At 47.8% G+C, this 20,619-nt stretch overlaps 1 protein-coding gene across 1 annotated transcript in view; it reads left to right on the forward strand.

The window, feature by feature from the left end:
• Positions 1 to 20,619, forward strand: part of Sdk1 (sidekick cell adhesion molecule 1) — a 903,256-nt gene that overhangs the window by 764,376 nt on the left and 118,261 nt on the right. The window contains exons 23-25 of the mRNA XM_077802503.1: positions 16,944 to 17,053; positions 18,678 to 18,828; positions 19,412 to 19,649. Of these exons, the coding sequence (XP_077658629.1) occupies positions 16,944 to 17,053; positions 18,678 to 18,828; positions 19,412 to 19,649 (499 nt within the window). The remainder of the gene's footprint in view (positions 1 to 16,943; positions 17,054 to 18,677; positions 18,829 to 19,411; positions 19,650 to 20,619) is intronic.

Below are 20,619 nucleotides of genomic sequence, written 5' to 3' on the forward strand. Positions count from 1 at the left end.
CATTTTATATCACTGCCCTCACAAATTAACAAACACTTATTGCCTTATGCAACATAAATGTATCATAGTTTTATAGGTCAGAAGTTCAACACGGGTTTCATGGGCCAAACTCAAGGCATCCCCAGGGCAGGGTCTCTTCTAGAGGCTCTGGGGAGGAGTTCACTTTCAAACTCATGAAGATATTGGCAGAGTGCCATTTCCCTGTAGTTGCAGGACTGAGATCCTATTTATGAGGATCTGTTAGCTAGGCCATCCAGCTGCCACAGGCCACCGTATTCTGTGCCTCATGGTCCCTCCCCAATTTTCAGAGTCTGTTACAATGAGTTGAGTCTCAGACTTTGATTCTCCCCTCCTTCAGCCTCGTCTCTGGCACTCTTCTTTTAAGGACTCTTCTGCTTGCTTTGGATCTACTCGGAAAATCTCCTGGTTTAAAGGCTCTTAACCTTAATTATGTCTTCAAAATCTTCCACCAGGTGAGAGAACATACTCACAGGTTCTAGGGAACAGGTCTGGACATATTTGGGGCACATTATTTTGCCAGAAGATTGTTTTCAGCCTTTGCATGATAATTTTATATTTTTGCCACTGAATCTTTGGGGTAGATTCTCAGAATTGAGATTTCTGGATCAAACAGTGACTGTACATGGAGATTCTCTAGACATTGCCAAATCCCACTTCTTCTTGTATAAGGTGGTAATATTTTGCATTCCCATGAGAAATATGTATATATATGTTTGCCATGCAAAAAAAGAATTGAAGTCGAACTTAAGAATCTTCTCTTGCTTGCTTTTGGATTTCTGAGTCATAGATAAGAAGGTTTTCTTCACTTTCAGGTTATAAAGGAATTCACCCCATTTTCTGCTGCCACTTTTATGACTTCATTTTTATGTAGAGAGCTCCATCCATTTAGAACTTGTCCTTATATATGGAGTGAGGTATGAATCCATTTGCAAATAGCTATGTAATTGTCCCATGGCCCTTTTATAAAATATCCACTTTTTTCCTCCTCCTGATTTGTAACATTAAATTCCATATACACTTGGATCTATTTCTGAACTTTTTATTCCATTCTATTAGTCTAGTTATTCATTCACTAATTCTACATTGTTTAATTATAGAGGTTTTAAAATGTTTTACTATCTTGTAAAATCTTCCCAGGGCCCTGCGCATGCACACACTCGAACGCACACACACACACACACACACACACACACACACACACACACATCCACTGATTGGGATTTTTAGAATTTTCTCATTTGCTCTTCTTGAACCCTCATGATGCTGATCCTTTCTGTCCAGGAACATGATATGTCACCCCATTTGTCTAAATCTACTGTGTCAGCTCCTTTCTTCTTGTCACAACACTGGAGTCCTATTTCTAACTCCTCTGGGCTCTCAGAAGAGCAGGGAAATCAGGGTCAATGAGTATTTCTGAAAACTGCCATATAAAGAGAAGGGCCTGGGATCCTCCAGGACATTATTCTTGACTTGTTTGTGAGTCTGATTTTTCTTACCTGTGAAATGGGTCAGCAGGATATCTGTAAGATCATTGTGAGAATTAATTAATGTCTGCATAGTTAACTACATTCTGCCCTGGCTGCTGGCATGCAGGAACACAAGTGCTCACTGTGCTTCTCTGGCTCCTGTTGTCCCATTCTACAGGCAGGACATAAAGCATGGAGTTTCCTCTCTGATCCTAGCTGGGCATTTTGCTGCTCAGCCTGGGGTGTGGTGCTGCAAGCCAAAAACTTCAGGAATGTTCTTGTTAGTTCCCTTATAACTTTATGTAAAAAATTCACATGGATTGTTAGTAGTGACAGTTTGTTTCTTCCTCTGAAATCTTTACATCCTTTCTTTCTCTTTTTTATTTCTTTTTATTTATTTATTTTGCAACCCTTCTGGAAAGGCAATAACCTCTGTATCATATAAAATTGGAGCAATCATAGAAGGCAGGTTTTTTTTTTAAACTACTAACTTTATAGAAATTCTTTAAGGTATTAGCATCAAGTATGATATGTACAATATTCATGGAAAGTGTCTTTTGTTACAGCTAGCCTCTACTGGGTTGAGACAATTCTTTTCTAGTCCTGCTTTGCTACAAGTGGATTTGGTATTTTGTTTTGTTTCTTGGAGTTTTAAAAATCATAAATAAGTTAAATTATATCAAATTACACTTTTCACTCATTGAGTCATTCATCATTTTTCTGCTTTCATCTGTGGGCAAGATGGTCACATTATTTTTCTAAGGTGTCCCCATCACAGTGTCCTGAGATGACACTGGATGTGATGTTTTTGTTGTTTGATTTTGTTTTAAGTTCAGATTTTTTATCCATGTCTGTAAGTGAACTTGGCTTTTTCTGGCTGTTGGGTTTGGCTTGGTTTTTAAGATTGTGGTTTATTGTCTCTCCAGTTTTCATAAATGAATATCTGATTGCATTTGCACAGCTCAGCCAGCGAGGTGAGATCCAGGGGCATGTTTGACCTCGCTGGCACATGCCAAGGACTTTTGGGGGCCTCAGAGGCACTCAGTGTTCCTCAGTCCTGTCTGCACATAAAACTTCAGACCCCCCACATCAGTTTGTGAGAGGCTCAGGGGTGGGTTTGGGGCTATGTTCCATTTGTGTGGCTTCCCAGGTGATAGAGTAGATTGAACATCTACCACTCTGTTGTGGGGCCCTGTGTGCCAGGTCCAAGGTGGGACACACATGCCCTGCCTTCTAGCCTCTCCCTGGTTCTTCCTCAGAGGGTTGAAGGGTTTAATTCTGCAGGGGACAATGACATGAGAGGCTCCATGCCTTCCCAGAGGACACCCTGCCCCTTCCCTAGGCCTGCTATGCTCTGAATGCCCAAGATAAGGACACTCCCTGGCCTGGTGCCTACTTGGGGGCCACATCCTGGTTGTGTGGCCCCTGGGGCTGTTCCTTGCAGGCTAACTCCGTCAGTGCATGGCTACTCATTCAACATTTAACCTGTAGTTTTCAATTTCCCTGAAGCTTAACTTTGCTTTTCATTTTGAAATCATTTTAGAAACTGCAAAAAAAGTTGCAGGAAGCCTACACAGAACTTCTTCACCAGAAGGCCTATCCAAGGGTTGCCAGTTGTCCCCAAATGTGCTAGGTGACTAAGGATCTGACCAGGACCCCAGGCACAGCCAGCTGTCCTATCCCCCAGTCTCCTCCACTCCCAGCCATTCCTTGACTTTTGTGACTTTGACAGTTTTAAAGATCACAGGCAGTCACTCAGTCACTTCCTATAATACCCCTTCTCCCCGGCTTTCAGAGTGAGCATCTTGTTAGGCTCTTTTTCTGCCACCTTGCCAGAACTGGAAGCCCCTTAGCAGTATTCTTTCTGAGATACTTGAAATTAACTCTGCAAGTCTAAAAGTTCTGTAGTGGTACAGCTGGTTGAAATTTCAAAACCAAAAGAGAATTTTCTCCTGCTATAGCTCATGATCTGAGCCATTTGTGTCTAGTGCTCCTAGAGAGTAAGTGTTCATGTGTAGAGATAAGCTTAGTTCTGAAGAGCCGTGGAAGGACTGGAGGTGTACCTCCGGCTCTTTAGGAAACAGCAATAGTCAGGAGGGGAAGCAGAGGTGAGTTGCGGCGTCTCTCATCACTCAGTACTCGGGGAGCCTCAGGGCTGTCATGGGCAGCGCACGCAGCCATGGCGTCTCTTCTCTGCTGGATCTTTGTGCTACATAAGAGAAACAGTTTTTCCCTCAATCATCTGGGTTGATTCTACCAGCAGACTCTACCAAATAAGAACCTAAGCAGGGGAGGAGGAGGAGCTGCTTACATCAACAGAGAAAGCCTGGGCTTAACTTGTGTTTCTTTTGAATATGGTAAGAAGTGGAATATTCCAGAAGACCTCACCTATACCAGTGACAGCCCTAAGAGTCCCACTTTCTGGTCTTCAGGAACACTGGGCTATTATGGGCACCCCTCAAGCCTGTCTGCAGGAGAAGAGGCTGAGCAGGACCAGTGACCAGTTCCCTCACAGTTGATGGAGTAGGGCTGGTGACAGACCCCCAGGCTACCCTGAGGGGTTGCCAGGTCTCTTCTGAGGTTTGTTCTGGAAGGTGCCTCATGCCCTATAGAAAGCAGAGCACATGTACCTTAGAGAATAAATATCACCACATGTTGTATCTCTCAGCACGCTGCAGACAGGTGTTGTTATTCCTGTTTTACAGCTAAGAATTTGAGCCAGACACTCCCCTAAAGCCACAGTGTCCAGCCGGGACTGGTGCCCTGCCTGCCCCTCTCAAAGCCCCAGCTATTTGTGCTCACATCATTGCATGACCTCAGGGAACTTGTCAGTGGAGTTTCCTAGGGATGTGTTGGGGCCACCCATGGAATGTGGCAAAGGCCTGGCAGGTGGCACATGAGGAAAGGCAGGGCAGAGACCTGGTGCTGGGAATGAAGACGGCTGCAGCTCTGTTCTTCCCCTAGATACACCATGAGCATGTCAGGGGATGGCGAGGGCGGGTCCCGGCACTGTCTACTGAGTCTGCAGACACAGGGCACAGCCCTGAGGACGCTGACCTAGCAGTAAAACCTCTGACCTGTTTATAGAAAGGCCATTTGTTCATTTTCAAAGAGACGCTCTGCTGTAATGCACCTTCGTAGGAGAAGAAACAGGTCTCAATGAAGGTACAATAGTTTCAGCTAGAAGTGGAGTCAGGCTGACCTTCACCATGTCAGATCTTGAGATTTTCTTGGGATTATCTAGTAGATGATTGAAAAGTTATGCAACCAAGAGAGAATGGATCTGTACAACATAAAATCAGGGTGGCTTCAGAAGCTTGCTGGGCCAGGGGAACACAAGGGACCACGCAAGTCCATCGGTGGCTGTTGAGGACTGTGAGGGGGACAACATTGGGCCACATATCCAGGTTTTGCTAGTCACCCAGGAAGCACCAAAGAGTGGCCTCCCGGGAACAAGGACTGAAGGACATTTCCCAAGACAATTTGTGGTAGCAAAGCCTTTCCTCCTTTGATCCACTTTTTTTCTTTTTAGTTACATCTTCTTCGCAGTGAAGTTACCTTTAAGTTCTGACCTTTTTTTTTTCTTTCTTTCTTTTTCTGTGCACCAAGAAGGTTTTGACTTGAGTTATCCTCTGTGAATTATGGGATGATTCGTTGAAGGAGCCCATTGAAAGGCCCTGTAATACGTTGATGCTCAGATGTAGGTTAAAAAAAGAAGCTTTTATAGGTATTTCTGGTTCAGTAATGCTTTGCTTAATTAGTAACCTTTGACTGCAAAGTGAATACAACAGCTCTCTCCGCATTTTTAGGGCATACTGTAGAAGGGGAGGATGCAAACGTCTCAGTTGTCATTTCTGCCTCTGTTTGCCTGCGTACTCCCCGTAAGCCCCAGCCTCACAGCCATTTGCCATGCTCTGATAGTCAAAGCAGCATCCAGTCTTCTCCAAATGCACCAATTTAAAAAAAAAAAGAAAAGAAAAGAAAAAACTGCGCTGGGCAGATTTTTCAGTAATGAAGATGCTGGTGGTAACACTTCGGGTACAGATAAAACTGTTTCCATTCCAAAAATGGAAAGCAGAGGGAAAAAGCCCACTTAGTGCTTATTTGTGCATAATGGCAGCCATTTTCTTAAAAGGAGCTGTTTTAGAGAGTGTTATGGGCTAATAAAACACAGCGCAAGTCGGCTCAGTGCTGGTCTCTCGGTAACTAAGGAGCAGTGGAGACGAGCGGCCGGGTGCCCTGGTGTCCCCAGGACTGATGCTTACTGATGCTGAGGTTGCCGGGCACGTCTTTGACAGAGCCCTTTGGAGTGACACATTCCTTGCTGAAGCCTGGTCACACAGTAATGCTGTCTGTCTCCTCTCACCGAGGGACTGGATGGCAGGCTGATGGATGGAAGACCTCAGGCAGCTCTTTCATTTTTCTGTTTGTTGATGCGCTTACCTGTGAGGACGTCTTGCAGGCTGTATGGGGCCTTCTGTCTGTCTAACACACCCCTTATCCAATGCCACTCGCAATACATTTCCATTGGTGGTGAATTCTAGGAAAAATGTCTCTGCAGATGATCCTGTCTATGTCTGTCAGAAGCTGACACATATATGTCCCAGGGTGTCCCCTTTTGCCTAAGCCACCAGGGGATCAAAACCAAATGTCCTTCCTGAGGGTTCTCAGGAGGAATTGGAGTCCCCTCTGCTTCCTTGAAGTGGTCTTGCTTCTGTCCACTCCTGCTTCCAGCCCCCTTGAGCTGAGCTGAGCTGGGCCCCAGATCTGGACTGGACTTTAGAACCCCAGAAACAAGGAAAGAGCAGTGTCTACCTTGGTGAAGGAGGAGAGACTCATGGAAGAAAGCAAATGCCCAGGCCTCAAGGCCAGGGGCCCTGCCTCTGAGAGTAAAGCTCTGGAGCCCCAGGGGAGACTTGTTTTTGAAGAAAGCAGCAGTGGGGGCCAGGGATGTAGCTCAGTGGTCGAGCACTTGCCTAACATGCACAAGGTCCTGGGTTCCATCCCCAGGACTGAAGGGAAAAAAAATATTAAGCTGAAAGTAGAGGTAGGCATGCGTGAAATAGATAGCTGTCCTAAAATGTTGCAGGTTCCATTTCCCTGTGAATGCAGGGACATTCCCCAACTTAGATGGTTCACCTTGCAACTGTTCCCTCAAGGACAGTGTGGGGCCATTCTATCCAGTGTCCTGTGTTGCCACTGCTTTTGGATATTGTCATTTTATGCTTTTGCATCCCATCCTGTCTACAAAATGCCCATCTGTGTGTCCATGAGAGATTCAGCACTTTATTATAAAACAGGCTTTGTGTTCATGATTTTACCCAACTACAGGCTAACGTCAGTGCACTGAGAAGGTCGAAGGCGGCTGGGTGACACAGGATGGCTGGTGGGTCAGGTGTATTAAATACATTTTACACTTCAGTTCTTTTCAGCTCGGAATGGGCTTATTGGGACTAACCTCATCATAAGTCAAGAACATTTATGTTTGAAGTTGTTTTATTCTCTTAAGGGTCAGTAGAAATGTTAAAAATAGCAAGTTGAGCAACGTGGATGCTTTGAGATGCCTCAGTCTTTAGACTGAGAGGCTCAGATCCCCACATGGGCCTCTGTCCTCTAGCCTCTGTCCTTCTGTCTTAACTGGGCATCTCTGTTGCAGGATGGAACTGATTGGACCTTCTTGGATTTCTGTGGTCATGGGCAAGGCCAGGGGAGTGTCAGGCCAGTGATTAAAGCACACGAGGCACTTTAGGAATGGGCCACCCTCCTGGCACAGGGTTGTTATGGGACAGGAGGGTCCATCAGAGCTGACTAGTCAGCATTGGGTGAGGAATGGGCCCTAGACAACCAGCCATGCTGAGGCAAAAAAGAAAACATTTCCAAGCCCCAGTTTCTTCATCACAAAATTGGGAGAGTAAGGATACATTTAAAACTTTAGCCTGAGACTAGCACATATTAGGCACTTACTAAATGGAAGTTCATAACAATAAAAATAATGAAGATAAGGCAAGCACTTTTAAAGAAGGCTATAGAGAGAAGACTCCACTCCTGAGGAAAGGCCTGGAGAGTTAATGCAGGGCCAAGCCATAGAAACGCCTGGAAGACTGAGCAGGCCACCAGGGCAGGCTCAGGATTAAGGCCAGTGTTTCAGACCAGGGCCCAGGCAAGGCCAGCTTCACACAGCTTAGAGGAATGTGGGAGGTCTTTGTGGTCAGCGAACCAAGGTGAGTTAGGTTCTCAATGAGTCCAAGGACTTGTAGTCCAGGAAGAGCCCCACAGTCCTGGGGCCAGAAAGCACCTTGAAATATTAAAATATCAGTGGAGAGTCAAGATGGTACTTACGTTCCACCCATTACATTCCCACAGCTTGAAGAATGTCAAATCCAACTGCTTCTTGTCTCCTTTTCCTAGAGAAATTAACTTCAAGAATGGCAAGAGGGCTTGCTACCCAGCACACTGGGCTTCCAGGCTTCATCTGGCCCTGGGGGAGGCAGCCCATCTCTGCAGAAGAATTTGCCCATTCCCGTCTCCACCCACAGCAGGCCAGAGGTGGTGATGCAGCTGGACCTGGCTCTCAATTCACCCAGTGGGGCCAAGGGATTCTCCCAGGGCTCCATTTTGTCTCAGAGATGTCCTCCTATAATTATTTGTGACGTAGTTACTTCTAATCCTCCCAGAAACAACGGCTGAGTGAGAACAGGCCCTTGCTGTGCAAATCTGGGCTGTAGCCTCCACCCAAAGACCAGGGCCTGGTACACACGAGGAAGGTGCCAGGAAATGCCTGTTGTGAATGTGGGTAGGTCATTGCACAAATGCCACCTGGGGACAGAAATAGCCCAGCCTACTGAAGGGAGTGACCCCTCCTTTAAAAGCAAGTTCTTTGCTTCTTTCACTGCCAACCTGGTCTCCTGTTACCTCTGGAAGTAGAATGAAACCCTAGTGTCCTTGGTCTCCTGCAGAGTTCCTGGGCTAAATGATTTTGTGTCCTCACTCTGAGATCTGTAGCTGGGGATTTCTAATCACCCATCAGATCTCTTTCTTGCCTTCTTGTGAAGGGATGTTAGGGCTGTTGTAGCCTTTTGATAAGTATCTGTCAGCATTGCAGTTGTAATAAACCCAACTGTAGTTGAATTTCTTTTTCATAATAGGAAGAAAAATACTGGCATTATTTTTGAATAGTCTGTCGAGTATGCATGGGATAGCTGTCATCAGCTCTAATGGGTCCTTTAATAATATTGCGGTCATCTGGGCAAATTTGCCAAGACAGGCTCCATCTTTTGTTCTGGTGTGATGTGTCTGCACGAGCATTGAGTGCTGTGGTGACAGGTGACAATGAAATACATACTCAGATATTTCAAAATGTTTATTGTTTGCTAGATTGTCCATAATCACTCCATTACAATGACTCTTCTCTCATATCCTTGACCAGAGTGGGAAATCTGTAGGGGTGAGTGGGTTCAAGTGGCCTTTTTGTTCATTAGTCTATCAGATCCTTTCAGGTCCTGTTAGGGGACTCTTAAAACTATGCAGAAGAAAATGCTGCAGCGTAAGTGACAACTCAAGTAGGACCAAGGGAAGCATTTCACTACAAATGTCATTTCTGAGAAACAGGTCAATTGTATTCATAAATCACAACTGTCAAACCAAATTAAATTTTACGAGAGTCATATTTCCCTGTTCTTTTCGAGAACTTCTCTGTGCTCTGGTCCTTTCATCCTAGGTCTCGTTTTGGATTTTTAGATTTGCCTGTGATTCATTTTTCTGGTCATTAGGTTTTATATTTGTTTCATTCATTCATCCATTCATCCGGCAAACGTTTATTAAGCACCTACTGTTTTATTGTTTTGAGCATCACACTGTGGAGTCCTAAGGTGGGAAATTCTTGGTTCCCTCAACAGAAAACTCACATGTTTTTGGAGAGGACAGGAGGGAGGGTTGAATGTGATCTGATGAGTGGTACCGAGAGATTCTTGAGGATCTTCATGCTGGTGTGTTGCTGGTAGTGTGTGTGTGGGGGGGGGGTCTCTGAGGCACTGAGGGAAGTAGGCAGTCAGGAAAGGCAGGAGGTGGAATTCACACTGCACCTTGAGGGCGAGCGGTGTTCCACGGGGAGGAGGGGGTTCCCCGAAGAGAGAATGGGAGGAGAATGCTTGGAGGGAGGAGATGGCACAGCACCTATTATTTTAAAATGTGGATTTTATTCTTATTCTGGTATGGTGAGGCCACAAGTTCCAAAGCAAATGGCATTGAAAAGACATTTTATTTCTCACAAATCTCAAGAGGAGGGCTACCTCTGTCAGGAGGCAGAGGAGGGGAGCCCAGGGGCTGGTGAGGCTGGAACCAGGCCCAGGATGACCAGTGGAGAGGCAGGCAGCCCCAACTTTGCAGGGTTTGACCTATAATTTTTGGTGCAGAAGCAATACACATTCAGGAGAAACCAGCCTTTGAATTTTGGATGTGGGTCTTCCCCAGGCTATACACAGTGTGACTCCCCCTTGCAGTGCCAGGCAGCGGCAGCATCGCAGCTCCATGAGTTCTGCGACCACGAGGGGAAGACAGAACCACCACACTGCATAGGGTTGCCAAGCTAGGCTGTCCCTAAGCTCAGTGGATCCTGGGCACTTCACCCTCAGGGTCTTCTGATGGCACTTGTGGATGACTGCTGTCATCCTTACTTTAAGGACAAGAAGACTGAGCTCTCAGCGTCCCACATCCCATGTGGTAGAGAACAGACATCTTCTGGAACTAGAGAAAGTTAGCACCAAGGCCCACCCCATCACATCCCTCAGGCCTCACGAGAGGTTGAATATAACCGGAGATGGAGCAGACGCCAACACCAGCTGCTCGGCATTCACGACAGATGCCGGGGAAGCCGGCGATGTGCGAGACACGCAGGAACTGAATGGTGGTGGCAGAGAAGGCCTGGGGCTGCAGGGAGAAGGGCTTGGGTCTGTCCCAAGGCCATAGGGCTCAAATTCAATGCCAGGATGCTCTGACTGGAGTACATCATGGGCATACAAAGCAGGGACTGTCCTGGGGTACAAGGTGACCTCCAGGAAAAGCCACTCGTGAGGAGTGGGCTCCCGGAGAAAGCTGGAACCCTAAGGGAGGCTGAGGGAAGGGGTGGAGAGGCCATGTCAGGGGGATGGATACATTCGGACAATGGTGAACGGATTTGCCCAAAACCTAGGGACATAGAGGAGATAAGACAGGCAATATGGACTCGATATCTGTGTCCCATAAATTCTGTCAAAGCCTCCCCCTGAGGTGAAGATTTCAGGAGAGGGGCTTTGGGGAGGATTAGGTTGTGGGGGGAGCCCTTATGAATGAGATCAGTGCCCTTATCAAAAGGACCCCAGAGAGCTCTCACCCTCTTTCTACCACATAGGATTCAAGGAGAATTTGGCCACGTGCAAACTGAGAGGCTTTTTATTGGAACCTGATCAGGCTGACATCCCCATCTCAGACTTCCAGTCTCCAGAACTAGGAGAAAATGAATTCCCATTGTTTGTACACCACTCAACCTGTGTTTTTTGTTGTGGAAGCCTGAACAAGCAAAGTAAGACACAGCAAAAATTAAGCAGGGTGGAACTCGGGCAGCCTGGGCCAGAAGAGTATGTCTGGATCCTGGGAATCACAGAGCAGCGCTTGAATCAGAGGCATCAACTCCGAGCTGTTTGCATGGGCAGAGATCCTAGGATCCATCTCATTTGAGTAGCTATAATCATGGAAGCCCAGAGGATTCTGAGATCTATCATCCTTCAGTGTCAAGTGAATGGTGGGAGGTGGCCCTCCAAGATGCACATATGAGAGGCCCCTTGAGACCTGTGGTTTTCAAACTGTCACAAGAGATGCTGATTCACCAGAGCCTCTAGCACCATGGGGACCTGGGAGGCCAACAGTCAGGTGGCCCTGACCCATTGGTTTGTCATAAGGCAGCAAAGACAACATCACACTCTCTTTTTAATTTACTGAGCTGGATCATCAACACAGGCTAGCATGAAGCTGAGAGCTTCAAAACCCAGGTCCTGCACTCATGTGGAGTAAGCCCAGGAGAGCCCTTTCAGAGGGCTTCCTTGCAGAGAGACTTTGGAGGCCACTGGGAAGAGGCCATCACCACAAGAGAAAGGAGAAGGGCAGACGGATGTCATTTTAGGGTGTAAGGGGCAGCAAAGGAGTAATCAGGAGAAACCACTGGGAAGTTGAAGGGAGGAAGGAACATGAACCAGGCAGCAATTTCCTTCTTCTGAAGTTAGAAATATGAAATAATAAAAACAAAAAGCAAAAACAAACAAAAACCTAGAAAAATAGCAAGTGGGAGGCAAGGGAAGGGGAATCAGTTTTGGGCCTGTTTGGAACCATGCACCAGCTAGGGTCAGTCGAGGGCTTAGGAGATCCCCTCAAAAGCTCATCAGTGTGCTGCTCTCTGGATCTGTCTTGGGAACTGGCCTGTGGATCTCACAGGCCTCAAGTCACTCCCTGGTTGAACTGTGTCCTTGCCAGAAGCATATGTGCAGAAACCCCCATCTGTCCGTCTGCCCTGTGCCCTCCAGCATGCCTCCTTTGGGGAAGTTTCATTTGACTTGTGTGCAAGGGAACTCCACTCAGAATAAGAGAGTACTGGGTATCTGTGCAAGTTGCTAGACATGCAAGTTTTCCTGCTGACAGCAGAGTTTCAACCAAGCAGGATGCACTGGGTTGGCAGGTTTCCATGGAAGGAGCTTGGGAGTCTTCCCCTCTCCTTAGCTCTGAATGAAGAGAGAGCTGCTTTCTCTCCCCTTCCATCCTCCTCCCATCTGCTGCAGTCCTGTGTGCTTCCTTTCCATCTGCAGGATCATCTATTGGAGAGATTAATGAGTGTCCTCTGAGTAGCCACTGAACCCTGGCAGGTGCATTCGAGGTCTTTCCTAGGCCACAAGGTCTCCCTGAGACTTCCTGAGGCCCAGCTGAGCTTAGCAGCTTTCCTGGTGCAATGCTTGAGTTCTGATAGAAAAAGTCTCTTAGCAGGAGTTGACAGGTCGGAACCCCTGGTTATTATATGAATGCACATGTCCAGAGGGGCCCAGCCTCCTGGTCAGTTGGTGCCAAACACGGGCTAGACATGGGAGCAGGCAAGCCATCAGTCCTCCATGGCAGGGCATGGACTCCTGTGGCTTTAGGGGATATCACGTGCTCCTCCTTAATGGCTCCAAAGGACTGGCCCCCTACTGGGCAGCATTTGAAATGTGTGGCATTTCTGCTTTTGTAATAAGTATTATAAAGTGCTGTTTGTTAGCTTTAAAAGAAGAAGGGGGAGAAACCTTTCAAAATCCCAGCTTCCCCATGGGAGCTTCAATTTGTTTTATCTTTAAAGAGCTCTGTCTCACTCTGTGTCCAGCACATTGTCAGTGAGTGGCCAGTTACTTCTGGAATTCTCTGTTACTATAGTCTTGAAGTCTAACTATTAAGCCAGAGGAGGCCAGCAAGGATTGAAGAATCCTGGTCTCTTCAGATAAAGATGTAAACCTTTTATTATGGAAATATAAGTTGTATCCCCCAGAGGTCTACAAGTAAAGGGATATTTTGGGTAATAATTTGCTTTTGGAGCTCCAGGGTGGACAACCCATTTTCAATACTGATAAAGAAACAGGGCTGAGCACAGAGTTGAGGTGGGGCATGGGGGAGATGCTGGGGACACGGTGAGGAGTAAGACCCCGCGCCTGCATGAGCAGCAAGGGACTAAACCAACCTGGCCAGAAGATGGGGAAGTGACCCAGGGCTTGTTTACCTCATGCCCTTTGGGTGGTGCGCTTGAGCAGGGATTGGCACTTTCTCTGTAAAGGGCCAGGTAGTAAATCTTTTCAGCTTCCTGTCCAGATGGACTCTATTGTAACTATGCAGCTGCTGTGGAGTCATGAAAGCAGCCATCAACAACACACACACCAGTGAGCATGGCTATGTTCCAATAAAACTTTATTAGCGAAAGCAGAGAGTGGGCTGACTCTGACCCATGGTCCAGAGTTTCCTGACTTAGTGGAACCTTGTTTGATAAACTGCCCACAAGCCCTCTGCCTTATGGAATACAACTGTGTTTGACTCACTACTTGTTCACTAGCCCAGGCTCTGTGATGCTAGAAGACAACTTGTAAAGATTAAAAGTGGCTAAGCCAGAGATTACAGTTGTATTGCTCTGTAGCCAGTTTTATTTCTAACTTGCGTGTCTTATTTGGGCCTTCTTTCTTCCACTGACTCTACATACAATCACCCTTGTATTCTCCTCCAAACCTGTTTTACAATTCTGCCTGTTCCCTCATTGATGAGCAAGGTAACTCCCCCCACACAACCTGTACTTGCAGGGGTTGTGTTTTTCCAGTCACTGCTTTCACAAGAGCAGCACCATCAGAGGTAGGTAGGATGGATGGCAGGCAATGTGGCAGGCAGAATGCAGAGCCAGGTGGCACCACCTGGGCTTGCCAATAGCCTGGCCTCCATCCAAATTGACTTAGGAAAAGGGAGTCTGAGCAAGATGGAAGGGCAGAGACATTTGACCTTGGATCAAGCCTCAGCCATTCTATGTTGTCCCACTCCATCTGGTCCTCACCCTGAAATTGTAGCTCATGCTCAGCAAAACTCTGCAGTTGATTCCCTCCCTAGCCAGCAGTTCAGAAACTATGGGATAATGGCAATAAGGTCTCAGACTGGAAGACCCCTTTCCTCTCCTCCAGGACTCTCATGCTGGGGAAGACTGAGGATCATTTCCTAGCCTCCCACTGTGCTAACTCATCTTTGTAGAGGAGTGGCAGCCCCCTGCTGGAAGAGCAGCCACCGTTTTGGGTAGCATCTCAAGTCTTGCCAGTTCTCTTCCATTCCTCTTGTTCCTGTGAGTGGAAAGGCTTTGAATGTCAGGGCTGCTGCTCTGACCAGCACTGACCCTGTGGTAACCCACATGGCCAAGAGAACATGTGATCACTTAGTTCCTAAATAGGCTAGGAAATGTCCACAGGGTCAGATCCCTGGGTGAACGGATCAAGAGCCAGTGATACTGACAGGCTGAATCAAGCATGGTGATAGCGAGGCAGGAGCAGGAGGGCAGGGAGTGCTTGCCAGAGCCTTGACACCCAGGACCCCAACCTTCTTTGCAGGGAGAGGTTGAAAGGGAGGGACTGGAGGGGTGGAGAGAATAGAGTTGCCATGCAAATAGCCAGACACACCTGGGGACTCAGAGGATGGATTGAACTTGCCGTGCGCCGGCTTCCCCCCATGCAAGTACAGAGAAGCCAGGAAATAAAGAGCCCAGAGCACCCCTTCACCCACCCAGCCCTGCTATAGAGCCTGGGTGGTCCACCCTGTGGTCTACCTTGGAGACCACAGTGCAGAGACTGGCCCTGGTGGTGCACAGGCCCTGCCCCTCCTCCTGCAGTGGTGCAGCCTGCACCCTCTCTTCTCATCACTCTTCCCATTTCAGCTTCCTTCCTGCTTCCCAGAATCCGAAACTACCCATTTCACCTCTGACCTCTAGCTCTTTCCCCACCAAGTGTTTTTGGACAGAATCCCACATTTCATTTTAATGTTTCTTTTTTAATTGAGGTGAAATTCACATAACATAAAATTACCCATCTTAAAGAGTACAATTTCCTAGTTAGTAGATCTGCAGTATTGTGCACCCCCCTCCTCTATCTAGTTCAAAACCTTTGCATCGCCCCAGATGAAGGCCCTGCCCCCACCAGTGGTCACGCCCCCTTTCTCTCCTGGGCCCTGGCAGCCACCACTCTGCCTTCCATCTCTGTAAGGTGGTGGGCTCTGGCTAGTTCATAAAGTAGAATCTTACAGGGTGTCGAATTGGGGGTCTGGCCTCTTTGCCTCAGCAGAATGTTTTTGAGGGAAGTCTGCATGATGGCCTGCATCAGTGTGCTGTCCCCCTGCGTGGCCCCAGTGTTCCCTTGTGTGGACAGGATGGACCAGCACTGTTCACCCATGGTTTCCACCTTTGGCTGTGGTGAACACTGTGCGGTGAACATATGTGTGCAGGAGTTTGCCACTTCTGCAAGTGTGCTAGACGTGGAAATGCTGGGTCCCATGGTCCTTGTGTTCAGTGCTTTGAGGAGCCGCCAACTACTTTCATGTTTGTAATCAAGAGCGTTTAGAGCTCTGTGATTTGCTTTTCATCTTCTTCAGGAAACACACTGCCAGTGCTCTGTTTCCCATCCCCTCCTTGTCCTTTGTGTCCATTTCTGCACTAGACCAAGGTCGTTTTAAATCCTCAGGCCATTCTTCGCAAGCTGGCCACCTGCCAGCTTGCTTTCCTCTGCAAACTTAATGAGCACCACTCCTCTCCTGTCGTTTAAGTCACTTATGAAGTGTTAAATGCCAGGGTGCTGCTGATCCCAGCTGGGCAGTTTGTTTGGCCTCATGCCCTCTCTATGCTCACAGCCTGCCCTCTGTATGAGTCCCCTGGGTCCCCAGGACCACACAGTCGTACAAGGCCTGGCCTGCAGCAGGGATGAAGAAATCTGCACAAAGGAGTCACAGTGTCTCCTCTGTGCTCTCTGGCTCTACAGGCCCCTGAAGCATCAGCAAGGTGCAAGGAAGTATGTGTTAGATCTGGTGGGCAGAAGGAAAGGCCACATCCTACAGAAAGGAGACAAGAGTAAGAGCGTGGCAGGGTCAGGCTAGGGCAGGTCACAGGAAATGACAATGCCACCTGAGTGAGCCAGTGGGATGTGGGGCTCATTTAGGGATGAAAACCAGCAAGACAGACCACAGAGTGGGAACCAGGGCTCCACAGAGGTGCATGCTGGGGCAACTTCGAGGCACCCCTCGGGCCTCATTGGCAGTCCTGGGAAAGGTCATCTGTGTGCAGGGGTTGGCTCTTCCTATCAGCTCTGTTCTGAGGCCATTGTTTTGAATCTTGAAGGGGAGGCACTCCAGGTCTGCTCTCAGGGCAGAAGCTCCATCCTGCTCTGTGGAGGATGTTCCTTACTCCAGGGCCAGCAGTGGAGTCTTTGTGGTATATGTCTGGGTGGAAAGGGTCAAGTGGATGAGGAGAGACTAAACCCCCTGGGTCAGCCTGCAGTGGAAACAGCTCTGGACCTTGAGACCACCTGTGCCCGTGGCTCTGTCACTGCCCACTGTAGCATCCTGCCTGGGACTTTCTCTCAGGGCCTTTGAGGCCTCACCTGTCAAATGGGAGGAAGGATAAGATGTGTCTTCTCCATCACCAGTGGTCTCTAAGCCTCAGAGGTTCCACCTCAGGCCACACCCTCCTGAGCTTTGTACTAAGACCCACCCTGACTGGAGTGGGAATGCCAAGAACTTATACCTCCAGGGCACAAGATGGTGTGTGCAGGACCAGCTTATCCCAGGGACACAGGACATGGTGCTCTGCCTAGTCCCCGACACACACACAGCAGGTGCACACAGCATCCAGGCAGCCTCAGGCCCTGTGGCTTGCCCAGCTGATCGCAGGATCCCTTTCCACAGGTTGGAGCCATCGGTGATGAGGAGGAGTGGGTGAGCCTCTATGAGGAGGAGAATGAGCCCGATGCCCAGACACTGGAAATCCCAAACCTCACGCCCTACACCCACTACAGGTGAGGACAGCAGGTGACAGGTGATAACCTCCGGCTGGAGGACACATCATCATCTCAAGCCAGTGGCTTCTGTCACCAACAAAAACCCAGTGATAAATGTAAATCAGAAGTTTCCAAGTAGCAATAAACTGTAAATCAAAACCCTGAGAAGCAGGAAAGACACAAGGGGAATAACTCTGGTGTTAGAGTGGCCGTGTCTGTCCACCAGTGCTGGCCAGACAATGCTCTACAAAAGGATTCACTGATTCAGTGTGACAGCCGAGGGCCATGGGCCACAAAGATGTGACAACTTTCTTCACAGAGCTCTAAGGCCCCTTGGGATTGTTCACATGCTATGTGCAAACCAAGCAGATGTCCTGGGAGCATCCCTCTGCCTCCCTCTTCCGGGACCCAAGAGCTGCTAGTCTCACTAATCAAGCACTTAACATGCCATTTCACCTTTTGCTTCTTGATCCCCAAACTTATCCGGGTAGTAAATCCTTGGCCATACAGAGGGCAGAGCGATCATGAGCTGTTAGTGATGTTATAACTTCCCGTAAGATCGTTGAAAGAGATGAAATTTCCAGTTATCACCAGATGTTGAGTTTGATAATGTCATTGTTCTGCCAGGATGGATACATTTCTTGAGATCAGGGAATGAAAGAATAAGAATTACTAATTCAGGGAGTAAAAGGTGAAATTACATCTTCATGAAGAACATTTTTTTAGTACAATACCAAAGTTAGCATTTTAAAAAAACCTAATGAGAAATACATCTTAACATCTATTCATTTTAACATCCCTCCTAAGCTTAGAGCAGATGAATCAAGGCACAGTACACTCATTTTTAGAGACAAACGTTTAGCTTACAAGACTTGGTATGTGAAATTAGCTGAATCTTTGTAATTATTCCAAAGGTCAGAAACTATGATTATAATCTGTGTCCCCATTTTCAATTCGCATAAATTTAGGGAACCACAGTAATAAACGTGTGCATGAGAGTTTAGGGGATTCATTGTATGTAAATTCAGTTCAAAGAATTATACATGCAGATAAAGAACAGACAGGTCTGAAAGCATTAAGGTGAACCTCAAAGGACTTCCGACTCCACCTGGCTTTGTAGATAAGGAAGTTTTGGCCTGGTTTACCAAAAGGCTCACAGCACGTGGTTAATGTGCCAGGGTGTAGATTCGGGGCCACCACCCTCCTCCTGAACCAATAGAAAGTGGGGTACAGTGTACCCTTAGACATTAAAACAACACTGGACTTTCAAAACTGCCATCTGGTAGCAACAGTGTGACACTCTGTTCTGTCCAGTAGTCCCTTGAATCTTAACCATCAAGTTTACCCTAAACTTGAGTCAGCCAATGCAGCTGATTGGATTCTGGCCCTCTACCCATCCCACTGTATCACTCAGAATTTAACCTCCTTGACTCACAAGAGAGCAGTCTTTGAAGGCTGTTCAGAAAGCGGTCCCTATATGTAATTTGCATTTTTAATGAAACCAGGTGGGAAGACTGTGTCCCTGAGCAATGGCCTTTCTGAACAGGTGGACATACCCTGAGCCTCCCTGAGAGCAGCCAGGAGGGTTTTGTTTTATTACCTTTTACTGTGGAATAACTCTGATCCCTGATTTTCCCTCCAGATTTCGAATGAGACAAGTGAATATCGTTGGTTCAAGTCCCTTCAGCCAGTCATCCCGGGTCATCCAGACCCTGCAGGCCCCACCCGATGTGGCTCCAACCAGCATCACTGTCCGAACCGCTAGTGAGACCAGCCTGCGGCTGCGCTGGGTGGTGAGTGGGAGCTGGGAAGGGGAGGATGCAGGACGGTGCCCCAGGAGGCTGAGGCAGGCCTGGGATCCGCAGCTTAGCGCAGTCCTTAGTCAGGCCTTCTTCCTTGTCAAAACTGATCCATCCTTAAGCCCAATGGCATTATACTTTCCAATTAGTGTAGGATCTCAGACCTGCCTCGGCTATCTCATTAATCACTAGCATTGTTCACTCTTTTCTTGAAACGGGGCTGCTCTTCAGGGCAGGAATGTGGATGGCACTCCATGCTGGACCTATAAGTCTTTAAGCTTCTGTCAACATAGAACCAATACTCAGTATTTGTTAGAGGGCCAGCCTGATGTTTAATCAGAACATTTTCCCACAAAATTAAGCCAAAATGTATTAAAAGAAATTATGTCCAACTAAAGTTACTGACAGGGTTTCATTTAATTAAAAAAGAAAAGTTTTAGGGAAAAATAGGTGATTCTAAGAATCCTCCCCCCATGCTTTCCATGGAACAAGCCTCATAACACAGACCTATCCTTTGACATCTTGTAAAGCAATGGTTTAAAGTGTCAGCTTGTCACAGACTGCCCTTCATTGCCAGCCTCTGCCTGATTCCCAGTACAATGGAAACCCTGAGTCGGTGGGCTACAGGGTGAAGTACTGGCGCTCCGACCTCCCATCTTCGGCACTGGCCCAAGTCGTCAATGACCGGCTAGAGAGGGAGCTCACCATCGAGGAGCTGGAGGAGTGGACGGAGTACGAGCTGCAGATGCAGGCCTTCAACGCCATCGGGGCCGGGCCCTGGAGCGAGCTGGTGCGGGGACGGACTCGGGAATCAGGTGAGAAGAGGGCAAGGCGGGCCCTAGAGATGTGGCCCACTCACTAGAGGTGGGACCTGGTGAGTCTCTAAGTCCCAAGTGAATGGCACCTCTCTGGTTTGTCCCTCTTGTGTCTGTGTTGGCATGCTCCAAAAGGAATTTAAGTGAAACTTTAGGCCTAGTGCCATTCCTTTGAGGTTGATGCTGAACCTAGCAGGGGCTGGACTCATACTTTCATTTTTTTAAGTTAGGGATCATTTTCCGTGTACTGATGAAAAGTGAGAGCATGTGAAGATCTGATAGGGAATCTTTAACATACAAGGTGTTCAGGACCCCCTGTTTGGAAAGAATGTAGGTAGTGTGTTCTGAGGTGTAGCTGCAGTAACAAGTGTACCCTGAAGGCCAGTTGCTTCAGTGCTATAGCTGATTTCTCACTGTGACTGCAGGCTAAGTGGCTGTCCCTATTTGGTGCATAGCTTTCTTCATGAGGTAATTCAAGGGCCCAGGCTCTGCTGTTCCATGGGGCTAATCACCCTCTGCTCCCAGTTACCAGAGGGAGGAGAACGAGCAAAGAGCAGGCATGCCTCCTCTGAAACCCTGTGTAGAAACAGCCCTTTGCTCTGTTCATCTCCATCAGTCTTAGTCATGGGTACTGCTAACTGCCAGGAGGAAAAGAACAGGAGTTTTTGGTCAACACTTAGAGTCCCTGCTGCTTTGTGCTAATAATGAGCTGTCCCCCGATCCTCTAGGCTTTGTGGATGGTCATGTCTCAAAATCTGGATGTCCCTCCTAGCCTCATCAGAGTTTTAGAAGCACAAAGGGAAGAGTGTAGCACAGTTTTCAAAGACACCTGACATGGACTGGCCTCCACCCAAGCCACATGGGTGAGGTGTGGCCCTGGACAGGGAGGAGTGAGCTGCCCTGTATGTTCTGGCAAGGGCTCAGCACATCCAGCAGCTGCTAATTCTAGGCTCACCAAGGCTATTAAAAA

Source organism: Urocitellus parryii, chromosome 9, assembly GCF_045843805.1.
Source record: "Urocitellus parryii isolate mUroPar1 chromosome 9, mUroPar1.hap1, whole genome shotgun sequence".
In the NCBI taxonomy this organism is placed as follows: domain Eukaryota; kingdom Metazoa; phylum Chordata; class Mammalia; order Rodentia; family Sciuridae; genus Urocitellus; species Urocitellus parryii.